Source organism: Rhamphochromis sp. 'chilingali' (assembly GCF_963969265.1).
Source record: "Rhamphochromis sp. 'chilingali' genome assembly, chromosome: 4".
NCBI lineage: Eukaryota > Metazoa > Chordata > Actinopteri > Cichliformes > Cichlidae > Rhamphochromis > Rhamphochromis sp. 'chilingali'.
In genome coordinates, this window is record NC_137948.1 from 22,551,310 (window position 1) to 22,576,522 (window position 25,213).

A 25,213-nucleotide genomic window follows, 5' to 3' on the forward strand; every position below is an offset into this window, starting at 1 on the left:
AGACATTTTCTGCCTCATAAAACAGGTTATATTATTTTTTAATAAGCCAACATCTCCTGTTGTTATGAGGATAGTTTATGAAGCCCATCAGCGTTGCTTTGATGTGAATGTTGACAGATATATGCACAAGCTGAAATGACAGGGCAAAAGATGCACGCAATGCTTACAAGCAACTTTTGTGAGCAGTAATGGCTGATGTAGATCTTAAAATAATAATAGTAATAAAAAACAATCATGCAACATATCATGAGAACTGAACTGAATACTTAATTTACTCTCATTTTACAATGAAAGGTATCATCAAGAACATCGTAGAAAGCTGTAATTACTGGAGAACATCAAGAGAACGTGATTTATCAACGGTGGTGGTAAATCCAACTTACAGGTAAGAACAGCAAACAAACAAAAGAAAGCCCCACATGAAGTGTGACATTTAACATTTCAGTTGGATGACTGGCCAACTGAAATTCATGGAGGTCAGCAAGGACAACCAAGGGATGTATTTTACCTTTAGACAAAGATGGCTCACTTGGTCACGCCTTTTCCTTCTGTAAAGTGATGGCTACATACAAAACAAGTGGTTACTTTTTTTTGGCTACTTAAAATGCACCACAGCAGGTCTTTGCAATTTTTAAGTATGAGACCACTTGCTCAGCAGCACTGCCCTCATTAGAAATCTGGCACTGCAGTGGCAAAGGAGGGGCCGAATTATCTTTCCTTTTGAAAAATTAATTAGTAGTTTGTCCTACTGTCACCAAAGGTCCAAGAGAGATCAAGAGAAGGATATTTAGGGGCCGGACAAAAACCGATAACATCAACTCGACGTGTTAAAAAAAACCAAAACAAAAAGAAAGACATTTTTGGCTGTTAAGCTGGATATGTACATAAAAGATGAATGTTGCTTTGGTCTGCAAAGTGACACCAGTGTGTATGTGACCTGAAAATGAATTCTTTCTAATCACCAGAAACATTTCAATAGCTAAATTTCAATAAAATAAGTGGACAGGCCTACAGCTAACATGATCTGAAGGGTTTATGGTCTCTGTCACTATTTTTATCAAATACAACATAAAGGTAATTAAAAAAAAAATTTACTGGCCCCTAATGTGGTCTAAAAGGACGGCAGCATGCTTTAGGGCAGACTTACTTTGTTATTCACAAGTCAGTAAGAAGTTGTCAGACGTTCCAGCTCACAAAGGTCTATACACTGCATTTGGTGTCAGTACATGAAACATGATTTAGTGCTTCGAGTCTGTAGACTTTCGAGTTCTGTTAATTATCGATATTTTCAGTTTTATTCTTTGTTTCCTTGTCGTCTACACTTTCTTCTTCTTGTACTTCCTTAGTGGAATTTAGTTATTCACTTCAGCTCAATTCAGTTTTATTTATCTAGCACCGAATCACAAAAATGTAATGTGTCTTAAGGCACGTTACATTGTAAAGTTAAGACGCTACAATAATAGAAAGAATACAACAATCAGATGACCCTCTATGAGCAAACAGAGAGTGGGAAGGAAAAACTCTCTTTTAACAGGAAACAGCCATCTGTCGTGACCAGAGAGAGACAGGGCCAAGGGGCACTGTGGAAGAGAGACAGAAATTAATAATGAATGATTCACACAGTGGGTGAAAAACATGGGTGAAGAAGAAAAACTTTGTGCATCATGGGAAGAACCCAACAGCAAAACTAAGCAAGGATACAGGGTCACCTTATCCAGCCTTAACCATATGCTTTGTCATAGAGCACATGTACACAAAGTACAAAAACAGCATTTATCAGAAATAGAGAAGCTGTCACTTCTGTATTTTAGAGTTTAGTTTCCCTCAAGTTTCCCTATACTAAATTCACTCACGTGTGTGTATTTCCCCCTTTAGTTTTTACAGCAACGATATACAGTTCAGATTAGTACCGACTTGTATATCATGTAAAAACTTCAGGTGGGAGCAAGAGTTGGTGTACATGTATTACATGTGATATGTTAACCTCTTACCAAGGTCACCTAAAAAAATCTGCATTATTTCTACTGGGAGTGCTGAAGATTCCTGAATGTATGAGATCAGATTACATTCAGGAAGCTTGAGTCACTAAAATTATCATCCAACATAAATTTACCAACATTCAGTTTAATTACACATAACACACGAACATGAATAAATAAGTTTTTTTTTTTAAATCTTTTTTTAAAAAAGGTGCCAAGAAGGGAGCAAATGCGGACAGGTAAACAATGAAAAACTGTCTTCACCTCCTCTAAGGTGTATTCATACTTTAGTTTCTGGGTCTTAGATTTACTATTCTATGAATTTAATTCTTGCAGTAAATCCCATTATAGTGGCTGAAAGACTGGCTGCTTTCAATGAATAGACCTACAATGTACTTTTCTGGTTTTGCACAGTGGCCAGTTTTCACTAGGTGGCTATTCCTTTCACCCCGCTTGGAGAAGCTTTTGAAAGTGTTGGACGTTTATTATGAGCCTTTTAGCAGAGTGGATTCATGCTGAGCTGTGAAAGTGCTGGAAGAGACCATACCAGGTCCTTCTTTACTGCAGCATCTAGGGCTCAGGAATAGGTTAGGTTTCTCTGAGACGGTAAAACACTTTATTTTCCTATGTATTTTCAGTGAAAGAGTCTGCGTGTATAGAGATAGACCAGACAACACTACAGTGTTTTTTTCTGCATCTTTCCTTAAGAGCAGTTTAATGGTCGTAACAGAACCACAGAAAGTGGAGGGTTCATTTGGAAAATGTTCCTTGTTAACATGGTGAACTATGCACGCAACTGATTAATCTACAATCATTAAAAATTAATTACACCAGTATGCCACCTTTATATTTATATATATATTTATTCTAAACCTGTTTTCCATAGCTCATGCTACACCAGAGTCAAAGTCTAAAAATCCATCTAAACCTCTTCTCCTCTCTTTCATTAATTAAATTACTCGATAAATCTGGAGAAATGAAGACTCTTACCTTCAACAGCTGATCCAGTCAATGTATTTAAGGAAAAGGCAGTAAATCCCAATACAGAATATAATAAGAGTGAATATGACCGTAGAAGATGGAAAGTTGTCATTAGTAAGGATGGGAAGTGAAGATAAGTGGGTGAATTGGACCAGTCTTAAAATCTTAAAATGGGGATGTTTCAGTTGTAATATGCTGACCTTGAGTATGGAAACAGATTTTTAACATTTCAAATGTGGTCACATTTGAAGTTGTGAAGAAAGTACCCCCTCTGTCAACTTGAAAGTTTTACATATCAGGACATAATAAACCAGGTCTTAAATTTATATAGATGACTCCTCAGATGAAAAACAATGCACAGTGTATTACACCGCTTCTTTAACTATTTAACAAAAATTAACAAAATTCAGAAGTAATTCAATTCAATTCAATTTTACTTATACAGAGCCAAATCACAACAACAGTTGCCATAAGGCACTTTTTTTGTAAGGTAGACCCTACAATAAAATATACAGAGACAAACCCAGCAATCATATGGTCCCCTATGAGCAAGGACTTTGGCGACAGTGGGAAGGAAAAACAGGAAGAAACCTCCAGCAGAACCAGGCTCAGGGAGGGGCGGCCATCTGCCACGACCGGTTGGGGTAAAGTGCACCTCATGATTCAGTAGCTTGTAGAACCATCACCTTCATTGTCATCATGAGTTCATCAGTCTGTCACATTGTTGTGGAGGAATCTTTGCCCACTCTTCTTTAAAATGTTGCTTTGGGTTGTTGAGATTTGTGGGCATTCATTTATACACAGCTGTCTAAAGGTCAAACCACATATTTCAGGTAGCTGAGGTCTGGAAGACTTTATTCTTTTCTTTTTAATTCATTCTGCTGGAGATTTGCTGCTGTGCTTGGGCTCTAGTCATCAGACAAACTTGCATTTTGCTTCAGAAGTTTTTGGTGTACAGAACATATCCTGGCTGACTTAGTGACTGCAAGATGCCCAGGTCCCGCGGGTTGTAAAACAAACCCAAATCATTGCCCCTCCACCACTGTACTTGACAGTATGAGGTATGAGGATTTTGTGCCAAAATGCTGTGTTTGGTTTTCTCCAAATGTGGTGCTGTGCATTAAGGTCAAACACTCTCTACTTTGTCTTGTCTGTTCAAAGGGCATTGTTCCTAAAGTCTTGAGGTTTGTTCAGATGCAATTTTGCAACCCTAAGCTGCCATGGTTTATTGTGTGTTTTTCCAATAAAAAAAAGTCTTTCTCCAAATAAAACCTCGCTCTTCAGCCTAAACCTCACATGTAATTAAATTTAACATTTCATCTGCTAACTGTGGCCTTTAGATTCTGATGATGCTGTTGGGTTTTTGCTGTTTCTGAGCATTGTGTGGTCCAACCTTGGGGTCAATTTGCAGGAATGTCCAGTGGCAACTGTAAATGGTTTAGAAATGGCTTTATCCAAGACTGATGGGCAGCAACAACTGCTTCTGAGGTCGATGCTGATAACTTTCCTCTTTGGCACCGTGTTAATGCAAACCTGAATGCTCCAGCACAGCAATCTGCCAAAATGCAATGAAACTGCTCACGGTTGCTGATGATCAGTGAATGTAATACATCTGATTAGCAGTACCTGCCTGCTACTTACCCTCTTAATTCCTATGGATGCAGCAAGGATGTGCTTATTATGACACATCTAACATGCAATTTTCATAGTTGAGCTGAAGTTGTATTTACCTAATTATAAAAACTGTATCAAGTAGCAGGTGTGCTCTTACTTTTTACAACAAAAACAGTATATGATGGCTAACCTGGCAAAACCATATGTGAATGGAAATACTAGACCGAACCCTTTTATCATTGACAGTCCCAACAAAATCATAAAAAATGCAGACATTAGTTTTTAAAATATTAATTGTGATAGAAGGCTGAGTTTATTTACTAAAAACTACTATGATATGCCTCTCTACCAACTAAAAGTGCAGATATCTCTTAAAACTGTGTGCTAATTCACTGCATTACAGATGCATTGTGAAACAAACTCAGTGCCAAGAAATTGTCTGCTCATGGTGTTTTACTGGTCACGGCACACAAAGAGATGAGACTCGAGTGGCTCTCGTATCATGGCATGGTCTCTCCTCTGAAGCTAACCAGAAGGGATGAATAATATTTGCCATGTGGATTCATGTAGCAGCGATGCTATAAGCACGGACACATCCTCATCATTATCTGCATAATATGCTGACAGCATTGGTCTAGATTTTGCTAAATCCAATTGGAGTTGCTCTACTGTCCTTCACTTACTGCTGAATTAAGTCAGGGCGCTCCTCTGACAAACTGTCATGCTAATAAACTTGTCACTTAGAAGTATTTCACTGTAATTAGCTTTACTTTTTTTCTAAAAAGACACAGCATGGTAGCTTTAAGTGTTTCATCTCTGGCATTGAGCCACAACATGAGAATAAGCAGAGCTCTGCTGGCTGTCAAGGGGGTTTGGACTTTCTGATGAATTATCTACAGCTGCAGAGCCTTCTGGCAAGTAAGACTGGACAAGGTGCCCTGCTACAGTGCTTAGCATGACTGAAACATATAGTTCAATCAGAGTGCTCAGAGGGAGTCTTCTTTTAGTCATTCACTCTGCAAAAAGATATAACTTAAGACATAAAGACATTCTTTAGGACATAACTGGCCAGAGAGCAGAGTTGAAACGGCAGCATGCTGTTAACTGTTAGCAGTTTGAACAGCAGTGTGATCATAGAAATCATACAAATGCTACATTAGAAACGAGAAAACTAAATTACTTTGATTTTTGCTTTTCATCGTTAATTAGTTAAACCAACAAAACATCTTTGACAGGTTTTCAAGTATTTTGCAACAGTGTTTTTTGAAAACCTGGAATTGAAATGCACTTACCTGAAGAGCACTTTGGATCAGCTTCTGTTGTTTTAAAATGTGCTATATAAATAAAAAATAACTCGGCTTGACAGTTAACACAAAAGGATTATTATATCCAGGCATTTTCATACTTCATATGTGAGTTGTACTTTTTCATTGAAACTAAAATAATTCACTTAACATAATTCAGTGGGATGAGTATATTGTTTGAATGTCTGAACATAGTCCCCAACTAATGAGCCTGTTGAGGTAACAACTATGATGACCAGCAGATTTACAGTCTGTTAATGATAATTGCACTACCATTAGCACGAATTCTACTCTGCATAGTTCTATTCTTTTTTTTTTTTTAGATTACTTTTTTTTTCTATCACTTTTGGATATAAAACTTTTCACTACTTCACTCTCTCAGTCAGATAGAAAATTCAACAGGAGCTGTGAATGAAACATCACTTTTAGTAGTTGTAATATCTGGATATTTGTTGTCTTTCTGAAAGCTTCTGCTGGTGGTCTGCCTGAGATTTTGTTTCTTCTCTGTTTCTTTTCTTCCTTGTTCCAGGAAAAAAAACATGTTTTCACAAGTTTATATAAATTGGTGCTGTTGTGCCATATGTAGAAGTTCCAGTTCAGTTTTTTAATTTACAGCTATAAACTTTTTCCACCCAATGCTCTTCTTTTCTTTCTGCTGACATGACACAACAGAGCATGGGGGGACGAGTTGTGTGATGAAAGGTGAGCAATGTAATGAACTTAATGGAGAGAAACAAACTAAAGCACTAATTTTATCATTATTGATTTGATGCCAATACATTGGTATCGCTCCTATCACTAGTTGGATCATCCTCAATTCACAGCATCAACCTACAAATTAGATGTGTGAGGTAGTGATTAAACTCTTACAACTAAAGTGTGAAGTGCTACAAAATTGTAATCTATTTTTTTTTTTTTTTTTGTTAAATTGCAGGCAGTTAAATGGTGCTAAAATACTGTTTCTCAGACTTTTTGAGTTACCCAGGAAGCTTATTGGAATAAAAAAGAAATTCTTGGAGGGAGGTCGAAAATTACATAATAATTTGTAGATGCGCAGCTTTGAAAAGTAGATAATTCTATGAAAAGCAAACAAATGAAAAAGTTTCAGTATTTTTTTTGCCAGTTATTTATTTCTTATTTTTTTAGGATAAGGTGAAAAATTCAGCCCCTAAAAAAAGTTCAGTAATTCAAACAAACTTGTATTTGTCACGGGGTGCCGAGGCAGGCCGTGTGGATTAATAACGGACCCAAGATGCAGACTGCTTAAGTGGAGGGTGAGCTTTATTAACAACAGGTGAAGTACAACAAAAAAGGGTGGCGAGAAACAGAACGGTAAAAACTCTAGTTTTAGTTTTCCCAGTTTAAACACAAAGCCAGAACACGAACGAGGGTGCCTTGCAGGGAGAATGACCAGGAAGCCGGAGGAATAAACACAGAATGACGGAGGGGAATAACGCAGACGAACCAGCAACTAACAGAGGCAGACACGAGGTTAAAATACACAGAAGGATAACGAGGGGATGAGACACAAAAGGAGGGCACAGCTGGGAGTAATCCGACCTGACGAGACAGGGGAAAAGTAAATTGAACACACTGAGAACAGACACGGACCTTCAAAGTAAAACAGGAAACACATACATGTAATGACATAACACACCAACTTAACACAGACTGGGGGAGACAGAACATAGGAACATGAACCATGAAACAGAAGAGTACAAACACTCAAGGTAAGCAAAACCACAGAATAATAATAAACTAAACATAAACACGGAGTCACAGACTCCGGACCATGACAGTATTTGCTTATGTCTGAACAATCACCATGAATACATGGGCACAACTAGTGATGATTTCACATCAGAGATTGAACTTGTAGAAACCATTTTTGGACACATGATTTTAAGTTAAAGAGTTGTAGCCAAAAAGAGCAAATAAACAGGAGAAGAGATCCAGAGAACTCTGAAACTCACAAAGCAGTGCATCATTGAAGCTTGCAATGTAACAAGTTCAACACAGATAAGGTTTCAATAAAAGAAAATCAAGCATTTCCTATTCTAGTAATTAAATGCCCCTGGAAATGCAAAGCAGCATGCAGTTTGTAACTGCACAGCTTCTTTTGGTAGAATAAAAAAAACCATACAGTTCTAAATCAAACGTATAGAGGTCCGACCTCTTACTGACCTTTAAATGTTTGAGAATTCATGTCAGAAAGAGGGAGACATATGCTCCTCTTCATTACCCCCAGGATTATCCTCTCCAGAGTGCAGCGCAAGCATGTACAGTGATTGTGTGTGAGATGCTTTGAAAGCTGACCCGCTGCTATCTCGCTGGCAACCTCCGTGGCCTGCTTGCACTGTGTGCCTTTTATGAGATCTACTGAGAATACATGGAAACACACTACTGTATGACCTTGTGTTGCCCTACTAATATCCTATAATATATTCTAACTACTAAAATGACTCATAAACCATCTTCCAGAAGCTTTAAAATCATATTTGCGCCCGATATTCTTTGACATGGCATTTCATCTTGAACATCGGTCCTTGAGCAGTACAAGTTTGGACATCTTAAAAGCAAATAGAAAACACCTGCAACAACTTCATGTTTTATTTGTGCACTTTTTTGAGCATATGCTATGGTTATGAGAGAACAACGTTAGAATATACATCAATTATGCAAATAACACAGCACTTGTTGTGGGTAATGTTTTTTCTGTGTATTGAATCAGCAGGACAACAGATGTATACATCATCATCTTTTTGAGTAAGAGGGGAAGTGTGTGGGTTGTAAGACTAGTTTCTTTACTTTAAAAGTGCATTAGGAGCATCATTTCTTTCGTGTTTGATGTACTGCATGCAACTGTTAGATGCATATGCTCCCTGTTTTATTCATACACCTCTAGATAGTATGCTAATGCAATTTCTAAAATGATGAAATACATAAAAACAGTTTATTGCAGGTAGTGAAATTCAAATATCTGCTTGCCCTCTTCATTTACTCCATTCTCTTTTAATCACACTCCTTTCTTTTTCTCTCTTCTTGGTATTTCTGCAGGTCGTGAGGTGTGATTTGAAGCTGTTCATGTTGAATATAACCCTTATTGACATGTGCGCAGAGGCTACTTCCATCACATCTGTAGTAACTGTTGTAGTGCTTTGAGTTTTATTTATTATGTTGTAGAGCCAGAGGTTGCTGAATCTACCAGCTTCTTGCTGTATTATTAAATTCCTTGTTGAAATTGTTCCAGAAAACTCAACCAATCACTCCAGATCAATTCAACACTAAGTGAATGAAAGTATAAACTTCTAGGGAAACCGAATTTAAGATTTACCCTTAATTCTCCTGACAGAACCATTTTTTAATGCTCAAATAAAGTTTCTCAGTTACCTATTACCTGTTATGCGTGGCTCATTCAGGGGAGCAATAATGTTAAACTGTTACATTTTACACTTATTAAAACTAAGTGAACCCAAATGGAACAGATGAATTTGTGGCTTAAACAAAGAATAACTGCGACACAATCAAACCAAAGAAAACTAGTCTGGGTGCCTGAAAAGCACAAGTCTTCCAGATTTGCATGCAACAGTCATCAGTGAGGGAAACCATTCCTCCCACTATAACCCTTTGCTAACACGAGAATCACGAGTAATTTTGACTATAGTAATCTAGATGGATTTCCATGACATTTTGTACCTTATACTCATATGGATTTTAATTCTTCAGATTCCTGGGTTTATTATGTAGTTCCCAGAACTAATTGCTAATTGCTAAGGGTATCATATCCCAATCCCATGTCGGATGCATCATCTGTGTATGTATTTGCCTATTTGTTATGCGTAGACCTATAACTGTCAAGAAACCATAATGTTACTTATTAATTGATGAACGTGGCTAGGCGTTTACATGCAACTGTCAAGATTAAAGCATGTGAGACATGAATCACATCTATGGAAGGCTATATGAGGTATGCTGACATGTCAGAAATAATAACAGCAACAGTAAAAAGAATTCACAGCGTGCACGACATCTTTAGTGCCAGCCTGCAGAGACAGGTCAAGTCAGATTAGTAGACACGATGTTAGATTAAGGTCATGTTTGTTGTCACACAGCTAAATATCACAGCATTAATTAAAAAGGACACTGTGGCAATTTATGCAGAAAAAAACATAAATGAAATGCATAATTGAGAAATTAATTTAAATTAACAGATTTATTTTTAAACCTTGAATCAGATAAGACAAGGACAGTGAATTATTTCCAAGATGTAAAGTAAGCACTGGATGATTTGCAGTGTCGGTCGTAAAGGAAAAGCTTATATATATTTATACATATAGAGCCCAGCTTTTGCAGTGTTAGGGATACTGTATGTTGTTTTCAAGCTTCTCTTTTGTTTCTGTGTAATGGAGATTTAGACATAAAATGTGCTAACACGTCAACATTTAGACAAAATACCTGCATTCTGTAAGTTCCATTTCCTAACAGGGCTTTAGGCTGTGCGCATTGGTCAAGCTCGAATGCTTGGCTCTGGCAGAGTCAGCAGACAACGAGCTGACAAGGGAATTCTCCAGGTCTGTCTCCCTGGAGAGCACCTATGGCTAAGGAGGTTGTTATTGATCTAAGTAGGGGGAGGAAAGAGAGATGCGGGGCAAGCAGGGAAGAACCTCTGCCCTATTCTGCACTCTAGTGTCCCACTAGACAGGGCAGTAAGTCTTTATCAACTCCACAAACTGCCCATGTGAAAAAAAAAAAACCAACCCTGGAAAAGGAGGCCCGTGATATCCACAAGAACAAAGTTCAAGAAAATAGATAAATATTAAAAATGAAGCAACCATTTCTCGCCAATATTTTTTCCTAAGCATGCTGATCATTTGAATATTTTTGCAATGCTGAAACAAATTTCAATAAATAAAAGAGACACAATTAAAAACATGTTGAACATTTGCATCAACAAAAATTTGCATAAAAAGACATTGCTTACTTCATACACTGAAAAAAGAACATTTACTTAATGGATTTACTTAATTCAGTTGACATTGGTTGCACACAACTGTTTTGCTTTGGCAGAAACTTAAACAACTGAATTAAATCACCACAACTTATTCATATTCAATAAACCTGTGCATTTTGTGTTGATAAAACATGATTGAAACATGTTTAGATGAAGTAAGTTGAGCTCATAGAATATTTTAATCCCTCACAATTTCGTCATTTTATTCCAGCACTATTCAATAACTTTTACCCCAATACTACTTGGTTACTTAAATACTACATGTTGTCTTCATATTACATAATGTTTAACAAAGTCTAGAGTCTGGTTAACATAAAAAATCCAATGAATTTAGAACGACTTCCATCCTCCTAGCTTTATTTGGGTTGCAGGGGGGCTGGGGGATAACCCCAAACTGATAGGTTAAGAGGCAGGGTACACCCTGGATAGCTTACAAGCTTATCACATAGAGACAAACAACCATTTGCACTCATATTCATGGGTAATTTAAAATCACCAATTAACATAACTCTAATAACTGCAGGAGGAAACCAGAGTTCCCAAAGAGAACCCACTGCAAACTAGCCGGATTGTCGATTTGAACCAGCAACCTTCTTGTTGGGAGGTAAGCGCACAAACCACCACACCATCAAACCCGGCTTGGACAGATTAAACCTCAATAAATAGCGATTGCATACACGTGGTGTGTGTTAGTTGTCTGCCTCTTATAACTCCAGTAATTTTCCTGGAGTTTGAGATCTCATGTGATCTTGTGCATTTCAGCAACTAACCACTCTTACTATCATGTCCTCTCAACAAGAACAAATTAAGTTGTTGAATTTCATACAGATCCTACATGATTTAATTACGTTCACCATAGAAACATAAAATTATTTGTTTCAAATTACAAGTTAGACTTTTGTAAATGTAACAACCACAGAGTTTACTTTTTCAGTATATACCGCAAAAAGTAGAGGTGGCTGCTTGACGTGACTGAGATGGATGCCTTCCTCAAACTATGATCCAAAGCGCGCGAAATGAAATCTTGATGCGGTGTCGTGAGATTTAACATTGCTATATTATTGACTTACTTCACTCGAACATGATAGGAAAAATTTAATATGCCCTCTCTGCATATCATGTAGTTTCTACACTATATAGTTACACTTAATTTTAAAGCATGAGGCAACTGTGTTAAATACACACAAGATGCTTACATAAATCCAATAGATGGCCAATTCCTTTTTTTCAGTGTAGTCTCATGATGGATTATAATGCAGTATTTAACTAAAAATATGTTTAAAAGACAGTGTTATTTATTTATGTGTATTCTTTCAGGCCTGTTGGTTTTCATCAGTCTGAAACAATAAAGAACCAGAATAAAACCAGATGTAGGCTTAGTCTACGGGCATGGCGATATGAGATCAGCAAGTACAAATAGGTTTCCTGCATTGGGATCGATCATATATTAATCTTTATAGAACAACAACAAAAAAAGACCTTAGACTCTATTAACAAACAAAGGCCTCCTACTGACTTGCCCATGGAAGTTCAGGAGTCTTCGAGGAATGGTGACGAATTGACAAATCGGTGGCAGATGATTTCATCTGAAGGTAACTGTCGGCTCACAGCAAGTGAACCCAAGTTACCATGATGGTATTCCTCAGTAAGAATGGAAACCACCTTCATAGTACAGAAAATCGAGACTTAACGCTGAAGTTACCTGAATAAGTTCAAAGCCTACTTTGTAATACAGAGGGAAATACTATGAAGGAACTTCAACAAAGCTAGCTTCTCTTTGCATTGTCTGTTTTGACCAAACCTAAAACCTCATTTGGAAATGACGTATATGATGACAGTGGTTATTAACTTGCTCTGGCTGCTACCTGGCTCTGGGTTAGGTGACTCTTCCTCACCACCTGTGAGTGCCACTTTGTCATCATCTGATAACGTCAACAATCAGAGACATTATCAGGTGATGATGATAAAATGGTGATTAAATATAAAGGACTCAAAAAATAAAAAATAAAATGCAACACTGCCAAAAATAGGATGAGATAAATGCTGCAGAAAATCTTTAATCTTGGGATTATGCATAAAATAAACATTTTAGTTCCAATTAATTGTTTAACACTCATCCCACCGAGTGGGGTCCGTGCAGACATATTTTTGATATATCCTACAGGTCATTTTTAAACATTCAATTCTTTATGACTTCAATCAATTTGTTCTTAATAAGTTTATATTATTACTTTCTTTTCTGGTTTGATTAGTGTTTAGTTAAATGCACCATTTCTTCCTAAACAGTTTTAATAAATTATAATATTGATTTGCTTAATGCTTGCCCTGAATCCTAAATTTAAGATTTTAAATAAGAAAGACTTAGACATCAAGGCTGTCTTAATCATCCGGATGCAGAACTTCCCAGATTGGAAGTTGGCAGAATGTGGGCAACACATCCAGACCTACAGTACCTAAGAGCACTGGGATGTGCCCTGGTCATGCCTCATATGAAAAGGGCAGCTGATGCTGCTAAGAGAGATAATACCATACAGCTTATGACAAAATTTGATCCGAAGTGATTGATGGCCCTAATCACGACCTTTTGACCTCCCGCCCCTCCCCCCCCGGAAGCGTGTAATGAGCGTGACGAATCGCATCCGGAGAAGGGGGGTGGGAAACCCCCCGCGTGACGAATCGTATCCTGAGAAAGGGGGGTGAACCCCGGAAGCGCGCCATCTGTTGCTAACCGTGTCGAATCGCATCCTGAGAAGGGGGGGGGTGAACCCCGGAAGCGCGTCATCTGTTGTTGGGGAAAAAAAAAGTTTTTAGAGGGAGGGGGGAAACCTCCGGAAGCGCGTCATCTGTTGTTGGGAAAAAAAGTTTTTAGAGGGAGGGGGAAACCTCCGGAAGTGCGCCATCTGTTGGAGGGGAATAAAAAAGCAGAGAGAGGAGTCCGTCACAATTTCTAAGGCACAGACACAAGATGGATTTCCTTCTGCAGCGTTCCTGTGTCCGATGAGATCTGCTCTCCCAAAGAAGAAGGCTTTGAATATGACATATTCAATCTCGATCCGGACCTTATGACCCTACCGGAAATACTCCGGAAGTGTCTAGTCATTTTCAGACCTGTTGCGTCATGTTCCCTAAGCACAGCGGTGATGCAGCAGCTGATTCTGTGATGTATAGAGAGACAGAGCGGATGTAATTTTACTTTCTTAAGTTGCACCGGCGTTTGTAATGGAAATAAAGAGTGACTTCCTGTAGAGATTTCAATAGTAATTTTATTTTCCTATAATACAGACGCAGTAAAAAACCTTTAAGATACACCATAGCTTATGATGAAAAGAAGAACTTTCTATCCGCTTGTAACCTACAGGCTGCCTATGTGTAAAAAACGAATAAATATCCCTTAGTGAATACTACTTTTCCTTTTGAGAGACTGAAAAACAAACCATAATTGCAGCGACAGGCGATCTTGTTTCACACACACACACACACACACACACACACACACACACACACACACACACACACACACACACACACACACACACACACCCCGCGGGCCAAGGAGGAGTTTTTTTCTTCAATACTTTAACAATAAGTTTTCTCAATAGATAGAAAATGATGACGCTGAGGAGTCAACATCCGATATTATCATTGCTTGTAACCCGGTAAATAATTTCGTACATCTCCCCATAAAACAAGTCTTAGCGGGGAAAAAAGCTCATATTCGAATAAGTTTATTAAAGCACCCCCCTCTGTGGGAAAGAGTCAACCATGAGGCGAGTTTTGTCAACAGCAATTGTCCATTTGGTAAAAACAAATATCCGTCTCAAAGTCATATTTTACCGTTGCAGAATGCGGAAAACAGACGGCGTTCGCAAGAAGGCACACACACACTCACACTCACACACACACACACACACCGCGGGTACTTTTACAATGGGTTTTCTCAATAGATAGAAAATGTTGATCCGCTGAGGAGTCAACATCCGATATTATCATTGCTTGTAACCCGGTTTCTTACATCTCCCCATAAAACTAGTCTTAGTGGAAAAAAGCTCATATTCGAATAAGTTTATTAAAGCACCCCCCTCTGTGGGAAAGAGTCAACCATGAGGCGAGTTTTGTCAACAGCAAGAACAAGGTCAGACAGCAATTGTCCATTTGGTAAAACAAATACCCGTCTCAAAGTCATATTTTACCGTTGCAGAATGTGGAAAACAGACGGCGTTCGCAAGAAGGCAATCAAAAAACAAACAAACAACCCTCTCTAACTATCGGTATTGTCAAGAGAAAGATGCGAAAAACAGATGCTTCGCTAGACTAGGATAAAATGAGAGAAGAAACGGGAGGGGAGTCGCTATCTGCTCAGCCCCTACTGTGACAGTTCTACCAATCGCGAGGAAGAATCCGTGAATATTATGTCAGCATTCCGTTCAAACAACGCCGCCGATCAGAGCGCCAGAGCCATCTCGCCAGAACTGTTCATACCTCACCCCGGTAAGTTTTTTTCTTTACGACTTTAAATTATATATCAACAGAGATGTCAATAATTTGATTACTTTCTTTTAGATTTCTACATCAATGATTTCACGCAAGTGGACTACGGTACGTTTAAATAAGTATATACCATTTTTTAAATAAGTTTAGATAGACTTGATTTAACCATGCTCTGATACTTACAGAAACAATCGATAATGCAGTGAGTAACAGCAGAAATCCGGCCGTTTTCCGCGGCGAATTAGAAGCCATATCCCCCGCAGAACCTCCGCTACCGCCGCGTCGAAGAGAAGAACGAGAAGACGGCACTATTTTCGTCTCCGCATACCGGGAGAACCGCGGAGAAAAAAGTTTTAAAATCGAAGGTAAACAATATGATGCATTATCCGCCATTTTGTTGAATAACAGGATGTGACGGAGTAATCCGAGTGTGCTATACCGCCCCTCCCGACCCGGAGCAGATTTTTAAAAAGTTTTGCTTTATTTCTCGACAGAGGTAATCGAGAATATACAGACCCCGCCGCAGCGAAAAGAAGAAGAAGAAGACGACGACGTTATTTTCGTCAACGCATACCGGGAGAACTGCAGGAAAATACCTTTTAAACCAAAAGGTAAACAATATGATGCAATATCCGTCATTTCGATAAATATCAGGATGTGGCGGAGTAATCCGAGTGTGCTATACCGCCCCTCCCGACTTGGAGTGGTATAAAGCGTGCTAGAAAGTTTTTATTTATTAAATCTTTCTCTTTTTGTTTTATTTCTCGGCAGCCGAGATTGCAGATATATCTATACAAACCCCCGCCGCTACAGACAATCGCGCGGAGGAGCGAGGTAAATAAAAAGTTTTTTCATTCTCGAAAAATAGGAAGGAGGAGGTTGTTTTCTTAAATCTCTTCTGTTTTATTTCTCGGCAGCCGAGATTGCAGATATATCTATACAAACCCCCGCCGCTACAGACAATCGCGCGGAGGAGCGAGGTAAATAAAAAGTTTTTTCATTCTCAAAAAATAGGAAGGAGGAGATTGTTTTCTTAAATCTCTTCTGTTTTATTTCCCCCCCCCCCCCGACAGAGACCGATACAGAAAATCAGGCGGAAGAAAATCAGGCTGAGGAGGAGGAGGAACCGTCCAGATCTCCTCCTCTTAGGAGACTGAGAGCTCCTCTCAGGAGACCGAGAGGTAATTGACGGGGGGATGAATCGATCCTATTAAACTTCTCTGCTCTATAAAAATAAAAATAAAAAATGTAAGGTTTAAAAATACATTCTGTCCGTCTTTTCTTACAGCTCGACGGATGCTTCATAAGAAGAGAATCCTTGAAAACCTCGCTTTCATGTACGCCATAACAGTTCGCACATATGCATCGATATACAGACACAAGGACCTGTAAAGTAAAAGCATGTAAAAGTCTGTGAATTAAGAAATAAAGAAAATCATGTCGGAAGAACACAGCATTCCTGAGGCTTTGTTGGAAGCCGTGGCAGAATTAAACAGAAACGATGAACATTTAGCCCCACCTTTAGAAAACAATATAGCCCCACCACCAAACGACCCACTACAACCTTTAGAAAACGCATTGCAGGTCCTCCTTCAAAACATTGAAAACGAACGGCTTGCCGGTCTACTGAACTTTGACCCTCTGCAGCCGATAGAAAATGCTCTTCAGCTCTACGACCAGCAGCAGGGGGAGCAGCAGGTGCAGCAGCATCATCATCAGCAGCCCAGGGAGGAGGAGGACCGGCCTGCGGAGCATCAACAAGGAGGAGGAGGATCTCGGGTACAGAACGATGCGGTGACTCGCCGCGAACATTTTAATAATTTCGAAATAAGGCGAGTATTTAACATTCCCTCTCTGGATGAAGCGAGCGACCTCGCTCAATTTTACCTCGACGTCAGGGATAATTTTGTAGATCTAGCGGATAGGGTCAGACCGGAAGTTAGTCGTAACGACCGGGTTCAACTGGAGATCATCAGCGAGCACGCGCGAAATCACTCTGTTTTTAACGTCGATGACGAAAGCGCTGAAAACATTGTACCGGTTTTTGAGGACCTGCTAGCCAGGCTGATACAATCAAACGGAGCGATCGTCGCAGGCTCTCCCCTAGAAATTGTTGTGCAAGTAATTAGAAATCCTAGAGGCGGTGGCAGTAATGACCCGCGTAAAAAAATTCACAAAATGTTAGATGATGAAATTCTAGTCAAAAAGCGTCGCTGTCTGTACGTGGTAAAAAACAAAAACGATAATCTGTGTTTTGCCATCAACCTGATTCACCTCACTCAACCTCATTTCACAGATAAACAGGCCCTGGAACGCGGCAGAGAGCTGCAGCGTTTAGCGGGGTTGAGCGATCGCACTCAGGTAACTCTCACCGACATAGGTAAATTCGAACAAATACTAAAACGTAAAATCGTCGTGTTTTACCGCCCGCCCGAGGACAGAACTCTTTCATTAATCGAAACAGACTACCCGAACACGCCTCACCCGCTGTACTTATTCTTATTCCACCATCACTATTACGGAATAAAAAATCTAAAAACATTTTTAGGAATTCAGTACATTTGTGAAGAATGTCACCGCGGGTATTATAAAAGAGAGGAACACTTTTGTCAAAACCGCTGCAACCTCTGTTTTGACCCCGCATGCCCCTCTCACTTTCTGGACTCTGTAATCTGTACGGATTGTAACAGATCATGTCGCACACGCGCGTGTTATTTAAAGCACAAACAACCTAGAATTCACTCCGGTTCAGACCTCAGCGTTTGTCAACGATTGTATAAATGTCCGGACTGCAAGTTCCTCTCCCGTCGCGGAAAGCACAGGTGCACAGCCGCCAGATGTAAAATCTGTCGCGCGGAGCTTCCTCCCGACAACGATCAACACCTGTGTTACATCCAACCTTTGAAACATGAAAACTCTGATAACGCTTCCATAATCTTTTATGACTTTGAAACCTTCCCAGACAGGGAGGGGGCGCACGTCCCTTACCTAGTGTGCACAAAATCTCTAGAAGGAGAAGAGTGGCACGCTTACGGTGTAGACTGTGTTGAAAAGTTTCTCCAAAGATACAGAAGGAAAAGATATAGAGAGACCACGTTCGTTGCGCACAACGCGAAAGGGTTTGACAGCTATTTAATTCTAAGTCACCTGGTGGGGGGTGGGATGACACCCTCTCTCATCATGCAAGGCAGTAAAATTATATGTTTCACAGAATCCGATTTCCTTCTCAAATTCATAGACTCGCTTTCTTTTCTCACCATGCGTCTCAGCGCTATGCCCAAAGCTTTAGGCTTCGAGGACAAATCCAAGGGATTTTTTCCTCACAAATTCAGCTCGCGGGACCGATTAAAATACTCGGGTCCGTATCCTCCTCCTTCAGATTACGGGGTGGAGCGCATGTCACTCCCCGAACGGGCTGAGTTTTTGCGTTGGCACTGCGAGGCCTCCCGGGGAGTGTTTAACTTTGAAAAAGAGTCCCTGTATTACTGCCAAAACGACGTTAATATCCTGAGAGAGGCGTGCGTAAAGTTCAGAGACGGGTTTATAGGCGAAACTAAAGTAGACCCTTTCAGCTGCATCACTATAGCTTCAGCCTGCATGAAAGTGTTTCTCACCAATTTCCTACCCGAAAACAGTCTGGCCATTCCCTCGCCCGACAACTACGGGCGCAGGTTCAGAGCCTATTCGCACGCGTCCATTCAGTGGCTGGAGTGGGTAGCTCACTCTCAGAAAATTCCCGTTCAACACGCTCTCACAACCGGTGGGGAGAAAAAAATAGGCCCGTACTTTGTCGACGGATACGCGCTGATTAACGGGGAAAAGTGGGTGTGGGAATTTCTGGGATGCTTTTATCACGGCTGTCCAAAATGCTACAGGCCTGAGGAAATCTGCCCTTTGACCCGCGCTCCTTACGGGGACCTACACGCCTCAGCTGAGGCGAGGCTCCGGGAGCTGAGAAACGTTTACAGAGTCCGCACGGTCACTCTGTGGGAGCACGAATGGAACAAGATGAAAAAATCGAACGAGGAGGTTATAAATTTTATGCGGAGCTACGAAGTCCCGGAACCTCTGTCTCCTCGCTCGGGACTTTACGGAGGCCGCACTTCGGCCTTGAGGCTGCGTTACAGCGCCTCACCAGGAGAAAATGTGTATTACGTAGACGTCACATCCCTGTACCCTTACGTCAACGCCAAGCGCGCTTACCCTCTGCATCACCCCCAAATCATCAGAGAGAATTTTGCAGACCCTCGCAGTTATTTCGGGCTGATCAGAGCCACCCGCCGCGCGGGCTCTATTTCCCCGTTGTACCGTACAAAACCCCCGGAGGTAAATTAATATTCTCCCTCTGTCGCACCTGCGCCGAGACTAATCAACAAAGCGATCCGTGCCTTCACGACGACGAGGCCAGAGCTCTCACCGGGGTCTGGGTCACCGTCGAGTTTAACAAAGCCTTAGAATTAGGTTACAGAGTGGCTAGAATCACAGAGGTCTGGCACTTTGATAATCGCAGTAGCGATATTTTCGCCGGTTATATTAACACTTTTCTCAAAGGCAAACAGGAAGCCTCCGGTTATCCTCCGGAAGCTCGCGACGAGGTGAGAGGAACAAATACGTGGAAGAGTACCACAGGCATCAGGGCATACGTTTAGACCCGTCAAAAATAGAGGTGAATCCGGCCAAAAGACAAGTTTCGAAATTGTGTCTCAACAGTTTCTGGGGAAAGTTTGCTCAGAGAACCAACCTGACTCAGACCACTCTGGTCAGAAAGCCGAGTCAGTTTTTTAACTACGTCTTTTCAGGACAGTACGTCTTTAAACACGTCTCTTTTTTAAAGACCAAAAAACAGGAAGTGGCTTTAATTCAGTGGAGCTATAACGAGCGGTGCGTGATACCTCCCGGCGCTACCAATAACGTTTTCATAGCCGCTTTCACCACAGCCTACGCCCGTCTAAAACTCTACGAGTATTTAGAAAAATTGCAGCGCAGCGTTCTGTACACCGACACCGACTCTCTGATCTACGTAGTGAAAGATGGGGAGGAACCTTTAGAGCTGGGCAACTATCTAGGGGATCTCACGGACGAATTAGACGGGGACACCATCCAGGAATTTGTCTCCGCGGGTCCAAAGAGTTACGCCTACCGGACCAGAAACAAAAAGAAACTGGTGGTAAAAATGAAAGGAATAACGCAGACGAGAGAATGTTGCGAACGTGTCAATTTCGACAGTATGAGCGGGTTGGTGGAAAGTTACCTTTCTGGTATGAAAGAGGCGGAGCTCGAGACCCCTCAGAACGGTATTCAGAGGGATAAGAGAGGCTTTGTGCTCAAAAACAGAACATTTCAGAAAAAGTTTCGCGTGGTTTACGACAAGAGACGTCTCTTTCCAGACGGCACAACTCTGCCTTTCGGGTACTAGTGTTTTTGTTTTAGTTTTCTTCTAAAAAAAAAAAAAAAATGGAGGAAACTGATTTTGATCACAGACTGAAAGTGCCTTTTTCCTGTCTAGTTGTGGGTCCTAGCGGGTGTGGGAAAACTCATTTTGTAAAGTGTGTTTTGGAAAACTGTGAACGCGTCATGGATACTGTGCCCGCGAATATTGTGTGGATTTATACTTCTTTTCAACCCATGTACGAGGAGCTTTCAAAGACCAATAAAAACATTAAATTTGTCGAGGGGTTGCCTGATTCTTTTGAAGATTTCCGAGACGTTCTGGTGGTGCTGGATGACGTCATCTTTCAGGCCTCGGATCACCAGGAAGTGGTTAAAATTTTCACTCAATACCGCCACCATAAAAACGTCTCGGTCATGATGCTGACCCAGAATGTTTTCCATCAGGGTAAATACAGCCGCACCATCAGCTTAAACTCCAATTATATGGTGTTGTTTAAAAACCCCAGAGACAAGCTGCAGATTGAGATTTTGGCCCGTCAGATTTTCCCTTCGCAAAAAACATTTTTCTCAGACAGTTTCAAAGACGCCACCGAGGAGCCCCACGGGTATTTAATCCTCGATCTCACTCCCTCGTGCCCAGAACGCTACAGAGTGCGTGCCGGTCTGCTTCCGGGGCAGTACCCCGTCATTTACCTGCCTAAACCTAAGTAGCCATGTCTCAGCGTATAAAAAGAAACGCAGTCTTACTGCAAGCTCTGTACCACGCGTCGCCGCAGAAACGCAAAGACATTCTCACTCACAGCTCCCCGGATTTCCTCCAGGCGCTGTGCGAGATAGCTTTAAATCTTTTAAGGGGAAACATACCTCTTTCCGCTCCTCAATACCAAAAACTGAAACGCCAGAAAAAGATCATCAGGCTGCTGGCCGACAAGAAAACGAGTTTAAACCGTAAGCGTCAAGTTTTAAAGAAACAAACGGGCGGGTTTCTTTTCCCTCTGTTGTCCGCAGCCGTACCCATTCTGGGGAACCTGCTGGGAGGAATATTTCAAAAACGCTGAGATGTTTAAAAAAATGATTCTCGTTCCCTCTCACGAGTTGAAAAAACTGACCCGACCCACCGAGCCTACCGTCAGAGAAACTGCCAAAGACGATTTGGACGAAAAGATGAAAGCCATACTGGAGGATCCGCGGCTAAATTCGTACGAAAAAATCAAAAGATACGAGTCTCTGCTGCGGAGATATCTCACACTCTCTAAACAGGACCGGGACGAGGAGAGTAGGGTGACTTTCCACCTCCCGCCAGAGGAGGCGCAGCAGCAGGTGCAGCAACAAGTGCAGCGGCCCAGAGAGGAGGATGATGAAATGATGGAAGAAGTATTAAAATCCTTACCCCCTCGAGATCGCAAAAACGCCCGCTACATTATGCAGAAATTACCTGAGGGTGGAGGAGGATGGACAAAGAGGGGTGAATTTGTTTATAAGGGGGATGCGGTGCGGGGTTCGCACATGATCGATCTATTTAAAAACCTCTCCCTCTCTTTTAAAAGTAAAAACCAAACGCGACCGAAAGGATGGAACGCATTTTTAACTACTTTGGTCGAAACAAACATACCCTCATCCTCAATACATAACCGTAGAGCTCGCGACCAGTATGCGCGTCTTAAATCTGTGGAGGAGGAGGAGGGAGGACAGACACCTGCGCGAAGGGGGAGAAAACCTTCTCGAGTCAAAATAACGCTTTCCCCGACCTGGACCTCTATGTAAAATCAAATGTTTTTTGTTTACAAATGAAATAAAAAACGCTGCAACAAACTTTTTTTTGTTTACGTTTCTTTATTCGATACACACATCTTTAAACTTTTGTAAGGAGCACGCCCCGTGATGACCTCTGCGAGAGCGAGCGGGGCAGCGTCCTTTCAGAAAGTCAGACACCATATCATCATTTTTAAACACATCGTTATAGTACAGAGAAAGTATTTTACCGACGGATAACCCCTGAGCCTTGTGACATAGATAAAAAATGCAATGTTGCCCGCAAACGACAGACATAGGGTGCTGAAGTTGACGATCGTGATAGAGTATTTTGTCAGAGCGGCCTTCCAGAAACTCTGAGATGACCGAGGGATAGTGAGCAAAGTCGGGAGGGAATCCGTAAGAGTCAAAAAAAGTGGAGGAGCCGTCCTTTTCCAGAGTCAGAGCCAGCCAGTGTTCTCCCCTCAAGTGCGAGGGGTGAGTGTTTACTATAAAGTAGGCGGGGGGTTTAAAGTCGCGCCTCAAAAAGGCCAGCTGGTCCGAGGCCCAAACCCCGCAGAAAGCGTCTCCCAAGGCGCGATGTAGAATGTGCTCCAGCTGAAGGTTATCCATGTATATATTTTTTTTAGTAATAATCCACCAGCACCTGTCTTTTAGAGTCAATCTCCAAAATTGAGTCGTAGCAGGCGTACACTATGAGAGTTGTGGTCTGAGGCAGAGGAACTCTGAATCTCATCTCCAGCCTCAAATTCCCGTTGGAGACGGGAGACAGGGCGTCAGCATCCTCGCTGGGTTCCAGATTAAAGGCAAAAAGGGCGTACCCTTCATTAAATTCCCGGCGGTCGATGCTCAGAGGTAAATCTTTGAGGTGTCTCCCCGTGGCGGAAAACGTGATAAAACTCCCTGACCGAATTTCCGCGGTCAAACTGTGGCTGGAAAGCTTTGGCGGGCACCTGCCTGCCGTCCTGACACAACGCCAGATACTCCACATCGTTGTGTCTAAAGTTGAAAGGCGACAGATCCCTCCTCCCGGTGAAGGCGTCGTGATGAACCATGCCCAGGACCACGTATTTGGGCATGGCTCCCAGAAAGAGATTCTCTTGGTTGCAGATCCTGGAATTTTCAGGGATGGAGTAGGTTTTCACAGAAACGCGCGAAAGAGGATAGAGGGCGTTTCCTTTCATCAGGGCCGCGGCGTGCCCCAGCCTGACGGCCGGTGAGACCGTGACCTTTTTAACAAACAGAGAGGCCGAAGTTATTTTCAGAGCAAACTGCGAATCCCGAGTTCCCATCAGACTGAAGGCATCGCTGTTGCGTATCAATTTAATTCTCAAATCCACAGAGTTCAGCAGGAGCCTCTCGCAGAAGAAAATATCTGCGTGGAGGGGACCCAGCAGGTCCACTTCTCGCGACTCGGCCGTGAAAACGGCTCTCTGTTTTATCCCTTTGTTCGGCCCGTTGCTTATAACTATAGAATCCATGTCTCCGGCAGTGTCTTTGTAAAACAGACCGGCGCTGAATTGACTCTTTAGAGTGTCTTCTGAAAAGTTGAGCAGCGTCTCGATCATGGCCCTGTAAGGGTGGGTGGCGCTGGACTGCGAAATCAATCGATCCCCCAGAATAACGTCGCACTGACTGAAAATTGTGTTGAGAGGATAATTGATGAGGGCTACCCCTGCATCGGGTGGGATGTTGCTCCCGTCCTTTTCCGTAATTTTCACTCTCAGATGGAGCATGGTGTCGTTCAGATCGAGATACTTTTCCCCGTCTCCGGGGATGAAAAATTCAATGGGTGAGTTGTCGTTCAAAGCAGAGAGGGGCTGACATTCTTGATATTTTTTATCCTCTATGGATAGCTGGGTCATGGGAGCCGAAAATAGATCCAGTTCGGCAAGGGTGCATTCGGCAGATTTCTTGTGTAAGAGAGACATTTTTTTATTTATTTATTTTCTTCTAAAATATGTCCGAGCTCCTCTGGGGCTTCCTTCTCTTCCCACTGCCAGCCTTAACTGATTTACTTTTTACTCCGACGCTTTTATTTTTAATCCGCTCGCCCGGAGGGCGTTTCCTCTTCCTGCGGGAGAGGACCATCATACCCCCCGCCCCCTCCTGGCGAGGCTCTGTCAGCTTACCCATCACTCTTTTCACAGCGTCTGTAGCGATATTGGTTGCGGCCGTTTTCAGGTGAGGTTTAGCTACGGCGAACCCGGATTTGAAGAGAGGAGACACGAAACGAAACAGTCTGGAGAAGATGGATCCTATCCCTCTGCCGTACATCACGGGCGCTCCGTAAAAACCCGGAAGGGAACCTCCCACCTGCCCCTCATAATACCTCACAAAACGGTGGGGGTCCTGCGGGAGACGCGCCGCCATTCTCAAGCCGGTTTAAAGTGCAGCTTGACTATCGTTTTCCCGTAAACAAAATCCACGAATCTGTCGCGGTCCGTTTTAATTTCTACGCGTATGGTTTTAATGTATTTTTTAGATACGCGCAAGTAATGGACCGTATTATGTCTGATGCTGATCACGTCTCCGTAATCGCCTTTCACGTTAAGGACGCTGAGCAACGGTGAGTAACTGTCACCGACCGGCTGGTACTGAACGATGTCGGTGTAGAGAAACAGGTTATATACGCCCGCGTTCATATCGCACGGATACGGAGTAGAGCGCTTCGACAGAGTCCACCACTCGTT

The 25,213-nt window shown here is 41.7% G+C and overlaps 1 protein-coding gene across 1 annotated transcript; it reads right to left on the reverse strand.

Moving 5' to 3' along the window:
• Positions 1-23,145: 23,145 nt before the first annotated feature.
• LOC308394997 (uncharacterized protein F54H12.2-like) lies at positions 23,146-24,385 on the reverse strand (the record flags this gene model as incomplete). The annotated part of the gene is made up of 2 exons (XM_080879648.1): positions 23,146-23,308; positions 23,448-24,385. The coding sequence occupies 2 exons, from the start codon at positions 24,383-24,385 to the stop codon at positions 23,146-23,148; spliced, it is 1,101 nt and encodes a 366-aa protein (XP_080735774.1).
• Positions 24,386-25,213: the final 828 nt, after the last annotated feature.